The sequence below is a fragment of the Notechis scutatus genome, chromosome 1 (assembly GCF_049901735.1).
Source record: "Notechis scutatus isolate UNSWTSFEM ecotype Mainland chromosome 1, rNotScu1.2, whole genome shotgun sequence".
NCBI lineage: Eukaryota > Metazoa > Chordata > Lepidosauria > Squamata > Elapidae > Notechis > Notechis scutatus.
Genome location: NC_142009.1, coordinates 91,974,545 through 91,992,323, shown reverse-complemented (window position 1 = coordinate 91,992,323; position 17,779 = coordinate 91,974,545). Strand labels below are relative to the sequence as shown.

At 33.7% G+C, this 17,779-nt stretch overlaps 1 protein-coding gene across 2 annotated transcripts in view; it reads left to right on the top strand.

The window, feature by feature from the left end:
- Window positions 1–17,552, top strand: part of PEX7 (peroxisomal biogenesis factor 7) — a 61,330-nt gene extending 43,778 nt beyond the window's left edge. The window contains exons 9-10 of one of the 2 annotated variants that reach the window (XM_026666159.2): window positions 7,037–7,136; window positions 16,442–17,552. In XM_026666159.2, coding sequence (XP_026521944.1) covers window positions 7,037–7,136; window positions 16,442–16,510 — 169 coding nt within the window. In that variant the 3' untranslated portion in view covers window positions 16,511–17,552. Of the gene's footprint in view, window positions 1–7,036; window positions 7,137–11,202; window positions 11,267–16,441 lie in introns of those variants that run through there. The other variant, XM_087971035.1, reaches the window with a different exon arrangement.
- Window positions 17,553–17,779: the final 227 nt, after the last annotated feature.

Here is a 17,779-nt window from a genome sequence, read left to right as displayed (position 1 = left end):
ATAATAATTACTGTATTTAAACTATATATATAGATGTCTTTTTTTCTAGTGTTGGAAAAAAATATCTTGATGTGTTTGTTCCTGTTATGATTTAGATGGATCCCTATGTGTTATATTTTAATTCCCATATGCTAAGTATTTTCTGTTACCATTTTAAGGCTGAACCTGTGATACTGAAAGTGCCACTTTAGTAGGTGCCACATAAATAGGTAATGAATCTAGGTAAATCTTTATATTTGATGTTATATTTTGCTATTTGACACCAAAATTTGCTTTGCAGTCCTACAGTTCTGAAAGGCTAAACTTTATTATAACAATTTAAAATAACTGTATATCTTAGTTGGGCACCTTCTAAGTATCTTAAGTTATTTTATATCTTAGATGATCACCTTCTAAGAAAACACAGATTTCTTTTTTTTTTTATTTTTTTTTTTTAAAACAAGTTTTATTAAAAGTTTCAACAACAAACAAATCATTACATATTAAATCTTTCCCTGTCTTTCTACAATAATTTCCCCAATATTCTCATAAAACACAAACAAACACAAACAAACATAGAAAAATCTTTTAGTAAAGTACCTTGGCCCCAGTTACCTCTCTTTGCATGGGCTAAAATAATAGCGCATATCACTCTTCACAATTCTATCTTATTTAATCCATCTTAATTAAATCATTAAATTTGTATCTTTTGCCCATTCATTATCCCTCTGTCTCTTCTTATAATAAAAAGAATTTCTCCTGAAATCACTAATCAGAGTATGATGCCTTTCTATCCTCCCCCCTAAGTTAGTAAAATTAACATTCAACATAACAAATACCCAATTTGGTTCTGCTTGGTACATTCTATCCACCAAAAATGTTTAAATACATTGTATCCTCCTTTCCTTCGATATTTTATTACATTTCTAAAATCAATCATTATTAAATCAATCATTATTAAAAAACTTCAACATTTCAATTTTAAACTTCAACATTTTAATTTCTTATTAAATCTTAAACCATTCTAATTTACTATTTCAAATATAAATGTTACAATACCATCTTCTGTACCTTAGCAGAATCTTTCTTACAGAAATTTATATTTCATCCTTTATCTCTAAAAAAAATCCCTTTTCTCCCATCCAATTTTAAAGCTTTGAGGCTTTTCTCCGCCTTTCCCCTTTCTTTCTTCCCCCACCAAATCTTCCTACCCCCTTCTTCTTCTAACCTCTGCCTTGCTGGGATCCCTTCTCTGTTTTGTTCCCTTTTTCTCTTGTTTATTATCATTATATTTATTTTGCATCATATTTTTCTCTTTCTCAAATGTTTTTAAATCTTAAGTCCTTCATTTTCCTTACTCTCTTCCTTCCTTCTTCCTTAGATAAGTTTTGGGATTCAATGAAGATGGCGTCTTCGTCTCTTCCTTGTTGTTCTTCTTCCGTTTCCATCTGTTCCATTGTCTGTTGGTAATTGACCAGCGCCATTTCTAGAAATAGAAAAGCTTTTTTCCATGCCATCTTTGCAGGCTGCTTTTGTTTGCTCATATTCATCCCTCAGGTCTTCAAAAGGAAAGCCATTATAAATAAATCTTTTCTTTTCTTTATTCCTCTTCCTTCTTACACCAACCAAATATTCCGAGAGAAAGGCAAAACAATCCCAAAATCCACAATCCTCAATAAATCCAAGCAAGCCAAAATTCCCCTTCCTCTTCCAGGGGTGGTATCAAACAAATAAAAAAAAAGAGTCCAAATCTATATTTTAAAGCCTTATTAAGATTATATTTCTGTCCTCAAGTCTTCAAGGCATCTCCTCCAACAAGATCCAAATTTATATATTTTCTTTATCCTCTCCCTTCCGGCTTAATTCCGTCGGGAGGGAGAGTAAACTTTCCTTCAGCACCTCAAAATAGCCGCTTTTTTTTCTCTTGTGGAAAAAATCATCAAAAAACCATCTTTTCCAGGAATTAAATTAGATAAATCTCAAAGCCCTGGGTCAACCAAGAAGAACTTTCACTTTCAATAACTTTCTCTTCTTCCTCCTGCGCATACTTGCCCGGCTGTCAACTTCTTTGTGGCGGCCATTACGGACCGCCGCTGCACCGTCCTGGTAACAGGGGGTTCTGCCGGCCAGGGAGGGTCTGCAACACCCCCAAACCCTTCCTCCGGATCCCCTTACCTTCAGCTACCCCTGCAGGGCAGCCTTGCTCCGCACCCGTCCGGTCGGAGCCCCAAACGCAACTAGCGCGGCAGGGATCGCGCAGCTTCGCGAATCCCTACCGCTCGCGAAGCCGACAAACCGGAAACCCAGAAAACACAGATTTCTGATGGGCTCTTGAATTAGGGAAGTTTTCAAGAAAGATACACTGAGATTCTGTGATTTGCAATAGGGATTTTTCCGCTTATATCATCATAAGTCTCTGTGACTCAAATAAATGGAGCTCTGATTTATAATTAGATGACTAAAAGTGAGAAAGGATTTAGTTGCAGAGAGCTTTCAAGAAATCAAAGGTTACACAGATAAACACAGAGGCTCAAATGTTGCTTCATGGATGCCTTCAGCAGCACAGGGAGGCTGACACCCATGAAGTTCTTTCAGTTCAAATATTGATTGGCTGGATATCGAGGGATTTCATTTCCAGACTAAATCAAGAGGAATGTATGTTTAAATGAATCCAAATTTTGGAACCCATTACTCCTATGTAATTGACATTTCAAGAATCTTCACACCACTTGTAGGTAGCCCATTTGAGGTAACTTGATTCAAAAATTGTTGCCCAACAATGTACCTTTTTGCCCAATTGAAGGTTACAAACAGGCAAAGAGACATGAGAGTTTTAGTAGTATATAGACTAGACAACACATGACTCGTTAGGTTGTTTCAAAGATATTTCCTTATCTAAACAGGGAAACAAAGCAGGGCAAAAAAGCAGTGAGAGTGGGAGTGACTTCCAACTTCTTGCCAGCTCCCTCGTTAACTTTCCTTATGAAAAGCTGGCAGACAGTGTTAGAAATGACGATTATGGCACTAAAGCAGCCACAATTTAGCCAAATTTCAATGCCATGGGAATAATGAATCTTCTATTTTGGATGCATTCTTTAAGTTTGCCCTTTTGAGGTGTGTTGATTAAAAATATTGTTGCCCTATGATGCACCATTTTGCAAAGTTGAAACAGCAAACAGCAGAAATAATAGGCAGATAGACAAAAAGAGCTCTAAATACTATATCTTTTTTTCAGGAAAAGAATTCTGCAGATAACTGATAATTTTGCTTCCTTTCTGTACCCTTTTCGGTTCTGCATTTTATGAAATATAGTTACAAAAATTGCACTTTTGATACTGTACTTCTTTAGTAATGCATAATGTTTAAATATATTCCTAACTTTTAACTTAGTTTTCATTTTTCCAATCAAATACATTTTAATTTTCTGATTTAAGAACTGTTAAAGGAAATCTACTTAATAAGTAGATGCTTAGCTGAAGCATGTAAAAATCAAATGTGCTTCTTTCAATGTGAAAACATAATGAATAACGCATAATTTGCCATTTCTTAATGGATTCCTCAACTACTACCTGCACTCTACTTAATAATAGCTAATGAGTAGTAATAGAATTATATATCTTCCAAAAAAGAAAAATTGAATTATCAGTCACTGAAATACTGTAGATTTAATATTTGAATATTGTTTTCTAATGTCCATCTTTCCTCTTTGCTATATTCCAATGTTTAGTATTATCTCTTGACCATCATGACCCTCTTGTCTTTCCACCTGACATAATTATGCCAAAAATATATTTTAACCATAAAGTTGTACTTTGAGATTCTCACTTCAGAACAATTTAGAGTCTTGTTAGCTTCACTGTTGAATTGTAAGAAGACAGGGATGGGCAAGAACTGTTATAGTAGCTAATGTATTTGATGCCAGAGAGACACATTTTGTCCTCCCATCTGCAACCATAGCAGATCACTTTGTGATTTTCAGCCCAACCTACCTCACAGTGTTGTTGTGAAGAAATATAGTAGGATGGACCACTATGTATGTGCCTTGAGTTCTTGAACAAAGATGAGAGCCAGTTTGATCTAAGAGGTTAAGGCACTAGGCTAGAATGCAGGAGACCAGGAGTTCAAGTACTGCCTTGGTCATGAAAGCAATCTAAGAAATCATGGACCAGTTACTCTCTCTCAGCCCACTTCACCTCACAGGGTTGTTGTTGTGTGGGAAATATAGGATGACAAAGATGTTAGCTACCTGCAGTTATTTGTAAAAATAATAAAGGTGGGATATAAACAAACTAACAAATGCAATAGATATATAAATATTTGTATGTGTATGTTTATGTACTAGAGAAGGGACACATAAAGGAATAAAAATATCCAGGTTTTCCTTCATGAACCTTAAAGTTATTGTTTTTTGAAAAGCCACATGATGAATTAATTCCTTGCTTCTGCATTGTGGGGTGGGGAGTGAGTGTGGGATTCCAGACTGGCTGAGAAACTGTTACAGAACATTAAAAATAAAAGATAATGTGGCTGCAGCAGCAACCAGTAGCCCTGAATCAGCCACAGCTTTCCAAATGTCATGCTTTTGGGAATCATGGGATCCAGATTTTGTACACATTCTATAAGTTAGTCCGTTTGAGGTACCTAGATTCAAAAACTATGGTCCTAGGATGCACCATATTTCCCATGTAAAGATCATGAAACAGGAGTTTTAGTAGTGCAGATGTTGTATATAAATAGCAAAACTGTCTTCCTTGTGAGAATATTTAGCAAACTATACTACAAAACATTCATAGGTAAATTGAAGGAGGCTGTTGACCTTCATTTGCTTCTCTTTGAAAATTAGCTTATTGGGAAACTATAAATTTCGTCTGCTCTCTAGTATGAGGAGTCTCTAAAGAGGGCTGTTGCCATAGCACGTCCATTGTGTAGCCATCATTCTAGCCAGGTAATTTGCAGAAAATTTAATCAAGTAAGCTTAAACAAACTTAATTGTGTGGCCTCTAGTGTTTGCTGTACACCTGAGTTGTTCCTATGTCGATTTTTTTTTTGTAGTTGAATGGTTTTTACTCCTTCTTGATAGCCACTTCAGTAGCAAAACCTACAGCATATGAATAGCATTATGCATTACTCTTTGTAGTCATGACATCTATACAGTAAAGGATACAAAGGGACCCAAGGAGAGGTTGAAATGAGAGGATAAAACGAGTGGTAGTGGAAATATATTTATAGTGTATAATTGGGTAAAGTCAAGAGAAAGATGTTATCCCAACAGAAATAACTGAAAATTATATTAAATACAAGCTAGCTTTTAAGTATTGCAGTAGAGACTTTTTGTATTGTATAAGTATTTTAAAGCAAACATGTTAAAGAAGAATGTAATACAGGGAGTCCTCGACTTAACGACTACAATTGAGCTCAAAATTTCTATTGTTAAGTGAGACATTTGTAAAGTGAGTTTTGCTCCCATTTTATGACCTTGCTTGCCAAGGTTGTTAAATGAATCTGACCTCCCCATTAACTTTGCTTGTCAGAGGATCAGAAAAGATGATCACATGATCCCGGGACACTGCAACCATCATAAATATGAGTCGGTTGCGAAGCATCTGAATTTTGATCATGCTGCATTGGTTGTGTGAAAAATACAAAGTCACTTTTTTCAGTGCCATTTTAACTTTGAACAGGTCATTACGCAAACTCGTAAGTCAAAGACCACCTATGCTACGGTTAAAATATAGCTTTGTATTTTAACTTTCAGTAACTTTCAATAAGCAAAGTACTTTAAAACTGTGAAGAATTTTCTTTAAAAAATTGAGAATGCATAGTTAAAGAAATTGGGCCTTCTACATCATAAGGTAGAACAAAGAGGTCCTTGTAGACCATTTCTCCTGAAGGTTCTCTGCCCATTTCTCTCTGATGGAAGATAAGAATTTACCTTCAAGTATCCCCTAAGTTAGATGTCTTTGTTTACATGATTTTCTTATTGCATATCTGCTCCCAATGTCATAGTGTGTCAAGTAGGGCAAAATGTCTGTAAATGTCCTTCGTCAGCTTTAGCTTATAGGAGAGTAAGTTGTCCTGTTTTAATATAGTTGACTAACAAAGAGTTCTGTATACAAATTTGTCTTTTTAGTATGGAAAAAATATCTACATGTTGATAATGGAGTATGCATTTCTAATCTTCAGAATATAGGAAGTTTTTCATTTGGGCACTATTCATCTGACATACCAATTTGGATACCTTGAGAGAGTTTTTGAAGAAAGTTTATTTATGCATGTGGGAAGTCTTTTATCTAAAATCTGTCTAGAATAATGCATTGACTCATGTACAAGAAGGAAAAAGAAGGTTGCTTTTTGAAATTTCAGAGGTAAAGAATCAAATGTACATTACACTAAATTGTAATGCGTTTGGTTGCTTTTTTGGCTTTGCAAGATCAATGAATTCCTCAAGGGATAAATCATGCTATTATGTTCCTCCTAGTAAACTATTCCATCCCTTATATATTGTCAGCTGGCCAGTATCCAAATACTGATATTCAAATAGATTCCTCTGCCGCCTTAAATTACTGAAATAAATCAACACCTTTGACAAAATATGAGGAAGAGCCAAATTCAATGTTCTTATTTAATTTTTGATATCTCCAGAGGAGGAGGAACGGGGGAAGAGAACTTGAAATATGAAATGTATTTATCTGAGAGACAAACTCTCAGTAATAGTTAACTGTCAGACTGATGGTCTGACAACACATATAAATTGTCATATACAGATTGTTTACAGAATAAACAATCTTCACATTATTGTTTTGCAGATTGTCCCAATGGAAGATAATTATGCCAGCTTTTTTGACCAAAATTTCCATACTGAACTGAAGGAAATGCTTTCTTAATAAATTTCATAATGAAAGTCTCATTTATGCAGATGAAGGAAGAGACCTGTGGCAATAGGATTAATTATGTTGTTAAAGTAGATGGGTTTGGTTTTTAAAAGCATCTGGCAGTTTCAAGCATGCCATCAGTGGCCTTTCAATTACCATAATTGCATTCTTGCTTTCATCTATAGATTTTGGGATTTCTCCAAGCCTGACCCTCTGCTTGAAACTGTGGAGCATCATACGGAGTTTACTTGTGGCCTAGATTTAAGTTTGCATGATTCGGGTCAGGTAAGAAAATAAGAGAACTCAATTTTGTTTTATGTGAATGTAAACCCATTATGTGTAGCAGCTCTTTTGAAACCTGCAATTTTAAGTAAGAATGTGCAAAAATAAAACAATAGAATCAACCAGCAACAAATTCCTGTAATCAACTGTCAGTCAGCAATCCATATGGCCCTAAAGATTTTAACTCATTTAGCATCAATTGCATATCCTTGTGGAGACAACTGAGCTAAAAAAAATAGATAATTGTGTCTTTTCTTTTTGATTGCTACTTTTTGTCATTTTCATTGAGTGCTGAAGTATTTATTTATTTTCCCTTTTATAGATGAATTTTTTTACTTTTATTTAATTCCTTTCCTTTTCTTGGAGATTCAAAGGTCTTGTCATTCTTGGCATCCTTTATTAATTTCAGCTGATTCTAAAGATTGGCTTTTCTGATACTATTTCTACAATTCAGACTACTGTATGTATTTTAGTGATTTATGTCTCTTTCCAACTCCTCTACATGTCCTTTGTGACTTTCAAATTTTCACTAAGCATTTCTCATTAGAATTGCTTCCAGTGATGTTTTTCATAGAGTAAAACTAGTTACCAGATTTTGGTAGATGGACAACATTTATGTCACGATGTTTCCACAAAATAATAAATCTATTTTGTTCCATCCCCCCCCGGTCGCGGAATAGTCTGGTTGCTGCGCCATCTTTTGGTTAAAAAGCAATTTTTAAAAGATGGGGCGCAGCTTTGGCTTGGGTAGAAAGCCATTTCCCAAAAGCTCACCGAGCCTGGCCATCACTCGTGACGCACCGGAGTGATTGCAAAAAGATGGCGCGCCAGCTGACGCGAACCGGCGGCGCCAGCTGCGCCGGAACCGGGCGGGCCGAAAGGTTGGGATCCTGGTCTAGATGATTAATTAAATTTATTATTTTCATCAGTTTACATAATGATAGGTAGAAAAATGTTAGTTACAAATTTTACATTGATTTATTTCATTTTCACGCATACCTACAGTTGTGACAAAAATGATATAAGTTAACACAATAACATTAATTCAGATTTGAGATAGGTAGTAGAATCAGATAAGCCTGTCTCCAAATGGTTTGTTACATTGAGGTTTTGCTGTATCTTTTTAAAGATCCCATTTTTATTGGGCTCACTTCTGCATCAGCTTCTATTATCAATGTATTTTACCTAACATGTTCTGAGTTAATTAAATATGATTTCTTGAAATATAAATAAATTACTTAATTATAGCTTTTTAAAAAATATCATTTAATATCAAGATGCTTTCCAACATTACAGGATTATTTTCTCCTGGCATTCTTAGTTTTTTCATTTCCTCAATTAAGTCTACCTGGTTAGTTATTCTGAAATCAGGTGAACATGACCTTCTTTCATTTTAGCATTCCTTGAAGAAGAAGAAAATTGACAAAGCAGATCAGGGACTTCTAGGAGGAGTAAACTTAGCAGAATTTGGATCCAAATTTATGTAAATTTAAAAGTGTGCAAGTAAAAAAGGCCTACTGTAATTATTAGTTTATTTTGAAGATATAATTTCTTAAAGAAAATTAACATTTGATTAAAACTTAATGATCTTAATTCATGAAATTCTACTCTAAAAGACAACATACTGCTCCCATGTTTTCTTTTATAATTAAACGCACCCATTTAGTATTTTCAGCCTTTCTGAAAATTTTGTAATCTGCTTTTGAAAAACATTATCCAAGTCTTCTTGGTTGGGTGGTTAGATAGTTTAAAGATAACAGGTTGTATTTGTGATTGAGGCAGCAAACTAGTTAATTAAATAAAAGTTATAAATAAAAATCAGTAGAACATATCATGTTTAGGAACAGTGCCACCACCCAGGAGAACAATCATTTGCTTATGAAACTAAATAAATACATCTCTGCTGTTTTTATATTAAGATCTTCTTATTGAGTTCTCCTGTTTTCATAAGAATGGGTGCTGTAAAAAAAGTCCATTAAGAATATTTTAACACTGGGTTGGATTCATTTGTAACCTGAATCTTCCCTTCCCCTAGAAAAACCCATCCCCACAAAAGAGGGGTCTGCCAATTGGCCTAGGTCATAACCTGCTCCATGGGTGAAAAGAATCCCCCCCCCCAAGTATTCAGCTGCTTCTCTCCTTTCCCTTCATACTCTTGTACCACAGCTTGTGCCATTCAGCAGCGTATTCTGGTCCTTCAGCTTTAATTGGCTGAAAAATGAGCTGCTGTCATTCTCATTATGAAGCCATTTCTTTGACTTCATCCCACGCTTAACTGCTAATATGTTTTTTTTAAATGTTGACCGATGTATTATATATTTTAATGGTGTTCTCAGAAAATAGTGTTTGTCTCTTAACTTGTTTTATGGAACAGATGTAATATCAGTTCCATGAACAATTGTACCTTGAAAGAAATGCAAGCATTTATCAGATTATGTTCCCTGCAGGTTTGTTAGCCATCACTAAATGTAAGAGGAAAAAATGAATTCACATTCTATTTATTGTGCCAGTAATACAAACATTCTTGAGGCTGTAGTAAAATAATGGGATCAGCAAAATGAAAAATACTGAATCACCTATATTTCAAGTATGTCAAAGCCCCCCCCCCCCAAGTAAATTACATTAAACACACTGTATCAGGGGATAGATCAGATCAGAAAATAATGGGTTTTACAATATTTGTTTTCGACAATCCCCTAAACTAATCTCTACTAAATTTTTAAATCTACACGCTGTTCATAAATATTAGTATCAGTTAACATTTTAGAACAAAGGTTGACAGCCTTTCTATGGTTAAGGGATGAATATTAATGGGAATGAAAGTAGATAAGGAAATGAGGGCTTATACATAGGGTATTTTGCTATTAAAAATAGTATAATTAGTGGCAAACTTAAACTTCATATAACCATGCTGTTGATATTTAGTAGTGCACCGTGCTGAGAATTCCTTAAAACAGAACTACAAAAGTTGTGGCTAGTTCACAAAGTCACTTCTTTTTTTTAAATAGGGTGGTAAACACCTAGACACATAATATACTTGATGTCAATATATTGTACTAAACTGACTGCATTAATTATCTCAATAAAATATAATTGTACACAGTTATGTACATACTCGTTAGTTTGGAAAAGATCAATCTCCTTTTAAATTTCTCCTCCATTTTAAATTTCAATCAGATTTAGGACTTCTGTGTTCGAATATCTCAAAGTTTGGTTCCCCCCCCCTTTCTCCAATGTCTTCTGTGTTGATCAAATATATAGGTATTTAAAAGTTCACACATTTGTTGAGAACATGTAAGGGGCAGGGTACTTTCAAGCTCTCATTAAAAATAAGGCCACTAGCATATTTTTAAATCATATTTGGGAGGTACCACTCTTCTGAATTTTTTTTTCTTACAAACATTTTGCTACTACCTACTGAAACATCATTTGAATTTTTATATAGCATAATTTTACTCATCTAAATTGAATGGTTGAAAAGTTCCAGCTCTTGCTTTAATGCCAAATTCATTTCTTTACTTGATTGAATATATTACTTTGAAGATATAAAGAAGTGAGGAAGTATTGCTCAAGGCACAAAGGTCTTGAGATTAGGGTATTTTGGGTCTGCTTGAGTAATAAGGCTAGATAGTGTTCAACTCGAACATGAAGAAAGAAATGACAGTCTGAGGTTCTTTTCTCTATTTCTATGCCTAGTTATCATCAAGACTTCCACACTTACCAGTGCTAGGCTCACATATGTAAATGAAAGCTTTCTGCTGAACAAGACTTTTTCTATAGCACTTGTCTGCCTGAAAACAGGATTAGGTGCTTTGAATAGGCAGAAAGAACATCGTGAAAGTTCTTTGAAGTATGAATTATAGTTCAGTTTTCTTAATTTTAATGTTGCCATTTCTTAAAAGGAAAACATAGTAAGAATTTTTTTTCTTAAGCACTGAAGGATGAGATACTTACAAATGCTGTATACATATGTTACTGTTTGCAAATCATATTGTCAAAAAGTTTCTTTGAGATTAAAACTTAAGTTACAGATTAGATTCTTTGCATTGCAATTCTTTTCCTATGGCAGTGATTGGTCCTAGTAAAGAGCAAATCTGCAGTCCTACCAGTAAGTGGTGAGTTACCTGCAATATTTCATTCTCCAACCCTGCTTGAAAGATCATTTTGAGATGAGCCTTTGTTAGTGAAGCTGAAATTAAACTGATTGTATTTGTAAACTGAAAATCAGAACTTTCAGAATATGTGAATGCTGCAGAACTTTTTAACAGCAATGTGAAGCCTTTTAATAGGTTTTGGTACCTTTTAACTTTGTATCCATCTAAAGGAGATGAGCTTTTACCAAATTGTGGACTTTTGAAGTGGGAAGGAAGATGGTTTTACTGTATATTTGCAGAATAAAGACAGCCATTGTTTAAAGGGAACAGATTTTATTCAAAAGAGGAAACTTTTGCTTTCACTAGGGCATTTTAAAAATATAGGTTTGAAGCACAAAGATAAAGCACCTCCTATATATTTTTAATCTATCTTTCTCAATTTTGTGAACTTCAATCCCTAGAATTCCTCCGGTCAGCACTCTTTAAAGTTCACAAGGTTAAAAAAACCTGTTATATCCAGGGGTATGATTCAACCAGTGTAACAACTGGTTCTGTGAGCGCGACCTTCTTCAGCAATCTCTGTGTGTTAAGCAGCTGACCCATGGCAATCCACTGTGCTGCTTGAAAACCAGCATATAAAGACAGACTAGAGCTGGGGCAAGAGGGTGGGCCCAACAGCTGATTGTCGGAGCAAACTGGTTCTCTCACTGGGCCGAACCACTAGAATCCCACCCCTGGTTATATCTTGTAAACAATATCACTCTCTGTACACCTTTCTCTTCTCTTCCCTATCTTGTTTATTTTCCACCTAACCCCATCCTCATCTTGTTTTTTTTTTTTTCTTATTTCTCTTTCCTTTCCTTTCTCAGTGTAGCCATTCCTTGGTCACATGTGTCCCACAAGAATAGCTATTCAAAATTTAATAGATATAAAAAGATATAATGAGTTTAGGACATGTTTATAGATGCTAAACTTTTTTCCATTGAAAAAAATGAATCAATATCACCAACATCTAACAGATTTTTATTTTCTCCTTCTTCAATCCCAAAGTTGGTCATCTCTACTACTAGAAACGGCTTTGACCAACAAAGTAAAACTATAAGTTAATTAACCAACTGAGGATCTATTAGGGAACTAACTTAACTGGCTAATGAAAACTAGCCTTATTAATTAACAGAAATTAAAGAATTTTCATCATAATTAAAACTGAACGTAGGAGAATAGTCTTTGTCATTAGGTATACTTACCTGATTCATATTCCTTGTTTTTGGAGGAGGGAAGGGAAGCTTAATTCATTTGTTGCAAACAAATTTGCTGGGTGGTTGCCATAACCCAGTAATAGAGGTATATATGAAGCCCTGCCATAGAACATTCTGACCCTAAAATAGATTATTCTGATTTTGGTTGTTGCAAATATTTTGGAAGTGGTCCATCTTTGAAGTGGGTTGGTCTTGTCTTCTGAGCATTCTCAGAATGGCATCTTTCACTATTTAACCATTTCTGGGAAACTCAAGTGACCTGTTCTGTGATTGGAACTACCTGTTCCAAAGGTTGAAGGTTCTGTGACAAAGCGTACTGCATCTCTTTGTGTAGTAACATTCAGCCTTGAAGTGAGCAACCACTCTTCTGCTTTCTACTGCTCTATGAGCTTCCCTTTAAGCTTTTTACTGGTAGGTTTTTTTATTATATTATCTTACTTGATAGGATGAGAAATCATTCCAGGAAATGTACAAAGGTATTATCTGTTTAATTAGTTGTGGTTCTTACTCTTTTGTTTCATAGTCAAGGATGCAAAAAAAGATGAAATAACAGAGCATTACAAAATATGTCATACTCATTTTTAGGACCTTTCTTGTTGCTTTTGTTCAGTGAGTGATATGAGGAATAAAATTAATGTATCTACATCTCATTGGGTTTAAACTCTTTACCGCTTTTAGCCTTGGGCAAGCTTTTGTTTATTTTACATGAAGAGCAATTTGAGAAAGAAACTTATAAAGTCAAAATGGTATTACTTGTGCATGTTAAGCAATCAGCAGTCTTGGAGAATCTCAATCTCCCCTCCCCCGCCCTCTCTCTCACACACACGAAGAGTAAGAGCTGCAGTTATGTTGGGTATATTTTAATTACAACTCTATTTAACTGCAGGACTTTATAGGCTGCTTTACTCTGAGGAATGTATGGCTCCCCAAGTCTTTAATGTGGGTTAAAACAAATATATAAAAGCCAAAATTTAACTATAATTTAAAATATATGTCTACTGACATACTTCACAATTGTCTTAGAAAAACATGTAGAAATTATAACTGAAGAAAGTTGAAGATGTAATTTTGCCACTTTTCACAATAATACTAAATCTACTTAAATTAGCTCCATTCACAACCAAGGCTGCATTTGCACTATGGTACATATGCAAAGCTATACTAAACAGCCCTTGAAGCAAAACAAAAGCAATTTATAGAATCACAGTATATGAGAAGATATCTATGGAAAGCTCTGCAAAACTTAGGTAGTAGTGCTTAATTTAACATGTTCCTGTGATACCTAATTTTAAAAAATAGAAATAAAATAGATTTATGATAGCCCATATATAACATGCTGATCAGTTAAAACCCTGATGCATTGTAATTATGCAATGCAAAGTCAATTAATTTGTAATAATTTGTTAAGCAAACCACAATTTCTGAAACATAAGCAATTTATTAATCAGTTTTTAAACCTTTTAACAGCTGATTAGTAATTATAAATTCTGAATGTTATTTAGAAATTCACATAGTTAAATCATATAATGGCTTAATTACTCTCTTTGCTGTAACTGCCTACCTTCTAATCACATCCTTCCTACCTGCTGAAGGGCTTGAAGGCTGGTTTGTAGATAAACAAAGTTATACAGTAATGGTGCTGAAATACATTGTATTTGTGGTTTAGTGTATGGAAGGGGATCCAACCTTTGCATCAGTACATTGGATGAGAAATATTATTGTTTCTTTATTTGTTTGGACATACCTATGTGATCTAACCACTGTGTTTTGTTGTTCTGAATTTATTTTATTTGTAAACCTGCTGAACCATCGTTTGCCCTTACTATTCAAGTATTAACACTGCTAACTAAAGTTAGTCATAAATAAGTTCCATCAAAATGAAACAAATTAAACATAACTGAAACAGCCCCAAAATCCTCAATTCATACTTCAAGTAAAGTAATTTATTCTAATCAGACAAAGAAAAGTAGCTATAGACTACATAGCAGAAAATAGTGCGTAATCATATTTTATGGCTGATGGACATCAGTACCAGAAGCATATGTTTGTATAGCTCTGGTTGTCCTCAAGTATTTTTCAGAATGAAGGGAAGTTTTTCCAAAGTCTATGTTCTGCTTCTGCTTTCATTCTCCAATTCATTATTTGAAATGGAAGCTGTAAGTCTGTATTTCTCTCACATGCAAAAGGAAATGTGTGTTTATCAAATATGTTAGATCCAGGTAGTTTTGCTAATATAATGACAAATATTAAGTTTGAATTAGGACACCTGATAACATAATCTAAATTAAATGGTGTATTCATGTTTAAAGATGATTAGTAAAATCCAGGTTTCATGCTATATGTGCAACATAAAAGCTTTTAGGGATCTTTCAAATCAATTTTCCATGAGAGCCAATTGATATAGTGGTTAAAGCATCAGGCTGGAAACTAGGAAACCATGAGTACTGGCCCTGCCTTGGGCACAAAGCCAGCTGGGTGAGTTTGGGCCTGTCATTTTCTCCCAACCTCGAGGAATGAGACAGTGGCAAACCTCTTCAGAAAAATTGCAGAGACTTGTCTCTAGTCTCCGAAGAGTGGGCACAGTTGAACAGAAAAAAAAGCAATCTTCTAAGGATTGGTTGATGATTACATTTCAAGAGTTCACAGAATAGTAACATAATTTATCAAAGTAATTTATCTTTTATTTGCTTTTCCCCCAGTTACATTTATATTTTTTCTGTTGGTAATAGATCTGGACTGAATTAAGCAAAAGGTTTTCAGCAGCCTAGCTTGTGTAAATTGTGTTTGCTTTATCTAAGATTGGTTGAAATAATGACTACTATACTTAATATTCAAAAATTGCTATGTGACACTAATCTCAGGTGAGAAGTCCCCAGGGATTTTGCAGATGGTATTTTATTTATGGTTGTTGAGTGTTTGTTTTGTGAACTCTAAATACGCTGTCTACTGGTGTAGTCTACTGTGGGTGATCATTATAGAGCTATCAGGGAAAAGAAATCATGAATAGAAAGTTGGATAGGCTGCATCACAGAGTTATTATATGTTTTAATAGTGAACCTTTTTTCTCAGCAAACTGCAACAAATTGAACAGAAGTTGAGTGAAAATAAAGTCTTTGTTTTGTACTTTTGAATATGGAGTATGGCTACAATTATTGCAGGTTTTGTTAATGTTGAATTAACATGTTGAAATATCTTTTGACACGTATAGAACTATTTATAGTTAAGTTATAATTAAACTGATCACACCACAAAGGTTTTTTAAAAATCTAACTTATATGCTCCTCCATTTGTTGTGATATATCTATGTATCTTATATGTTATTATATTTTAATTCTTTGCTACAGAGGCTTAATTGCATTACCAGATTTAATGCATTTTATGCTCTTTTTAAGCAGTATATTTTTCCTGAAGCCAATTCTAACTTACTTTGGAATAATTTAATATAAATTGTGAGCTTTATTTATTTTTATTTATTTTAAAATATTATTAAATATATTTACAAACTGTTAAAAGTCCACTGATATAATAAAAACGATTAAATCATTGCTATGTACTATAAAAATAATGAAATCAATTTGTGGAAAAATCTTCTGAATTCTTTAGTATTCAGTATGTCTCACCTAAGTAAACTTAAATTAATTTTTTAATTCTTTTGGACCACCTTGACAGTGTAAAGTTAAGTTTATTTATGGTTAGTTACTTTTAGTTTTAAATATTTAAATATATAGTTAGTTTGAAATATTTATCTAAATATTTAATTTACATAAATGATAATATTTAGAATGCAATTTTGTTATTTATCCAAAATTGTTTTAAACTTTATTTATGTATGTTGGCTTTATACTTAATAGTATAGCAAGGATAAAATTACCACTACAAACATATAAATTATATTACATGAATATTTTATGATTGCATATTATTTCTTGTCCTAAAACGTATTTGTTCTCCATAGGTGGCTGACTGCGCTTGGGATGAAACTGTGAAGATCTATTATCCATCTTCATTGGTAGTTCCTGCATAGAAAGATTTCTCAATTGCAAAGAACTGATTTATAAGAAATTATTTTTGTTTTTCTTGGGCATCTGCCATATTATGCCTTACTAACAATATTAGACTTTAATATGAGCTTCAAAATTTTAAACATGTGATTAAGGACCGATTCATATAACATCTTTCTCAGAACCTGGACTGGATCAGCAAAATGATCACCCGCTGTGTACAGAATATACAATTATGTAAATTATCAACAGGCAACCTAGAAACTTCCAAATGTTTTGATCTATAGTGTTTAACAATTCCAAATAGCATGATTATTGTCAAGAGTTAGTGGAAATTGTACTCCAAGACATCTGGATGGCACTATAATACTATTCCTCTTGTAAATATTAGGTACAGTTTAGGAACTGTATCTTATATTTATAAGAGTTAAAAATACAAATTTTATTGCAGTTTTAAGTATTCTTACTGTTGAAATGTAGAATTTATCATAAAAGAATGTATCAGTATTAAACTGAGTTCATTATGGAATTTCTGTGCAATAATGTATTATAATATGGCACATAGTTCACTCAGTTGATGGTTGTACAGTCTGAGTTTTATCTTTTTGTTTGTAAGATAAATTTTATAATCATTTTCTTGACCAAAGTTAATATATTTTTGGATTCTGTTATTTTGAATTAAACTATGATTGAACTAAAATTACCAAATTCTGAAGAAAAAAATGAACAAGACCTTAAGGCCAGAATCCAGACAAACTAGAAGGAAGGGCCAAAATGCCTAAGACAAAAGACAGTTATACCATTAACATGCTTATCCAAATGGTATATAGATACTTTCTGTGTTTGGCATTTACTTGCTACAAAGTAATCCCTTTTTATGTGGTATTGAACATTGTGCATATTTGAATGAGAATTATTAAAATGAAGAGTTATCTGTTTCAAAAGTCAATTGATTAATCCATCACAGATAATTTAAACTCCCCACAAAGCTACCTGTCATTGATTTAATGGTGTCACAGTACAGAATGTCTTATAACAGTGAACTAAACTATTTTGAAAAAGTTACCATTGCATATGTTTCTTTTTTCTACCATGTGTAAAGTGAATGTTTATACTGATCGGCAGCTGACAGCCTGGTATCATCAGGTTGTGTTAGGATCTTACCAATATTGTTTCCCTCAGCCAGCTTACCGAAGATGGTGGGAACTATAATACAACTCACTTGGAAGATGCTAAGTTGTAGAAAGTCAACAAATATCTCCTAACAAAAAAGTGTTACTCTCTGGAGCTCA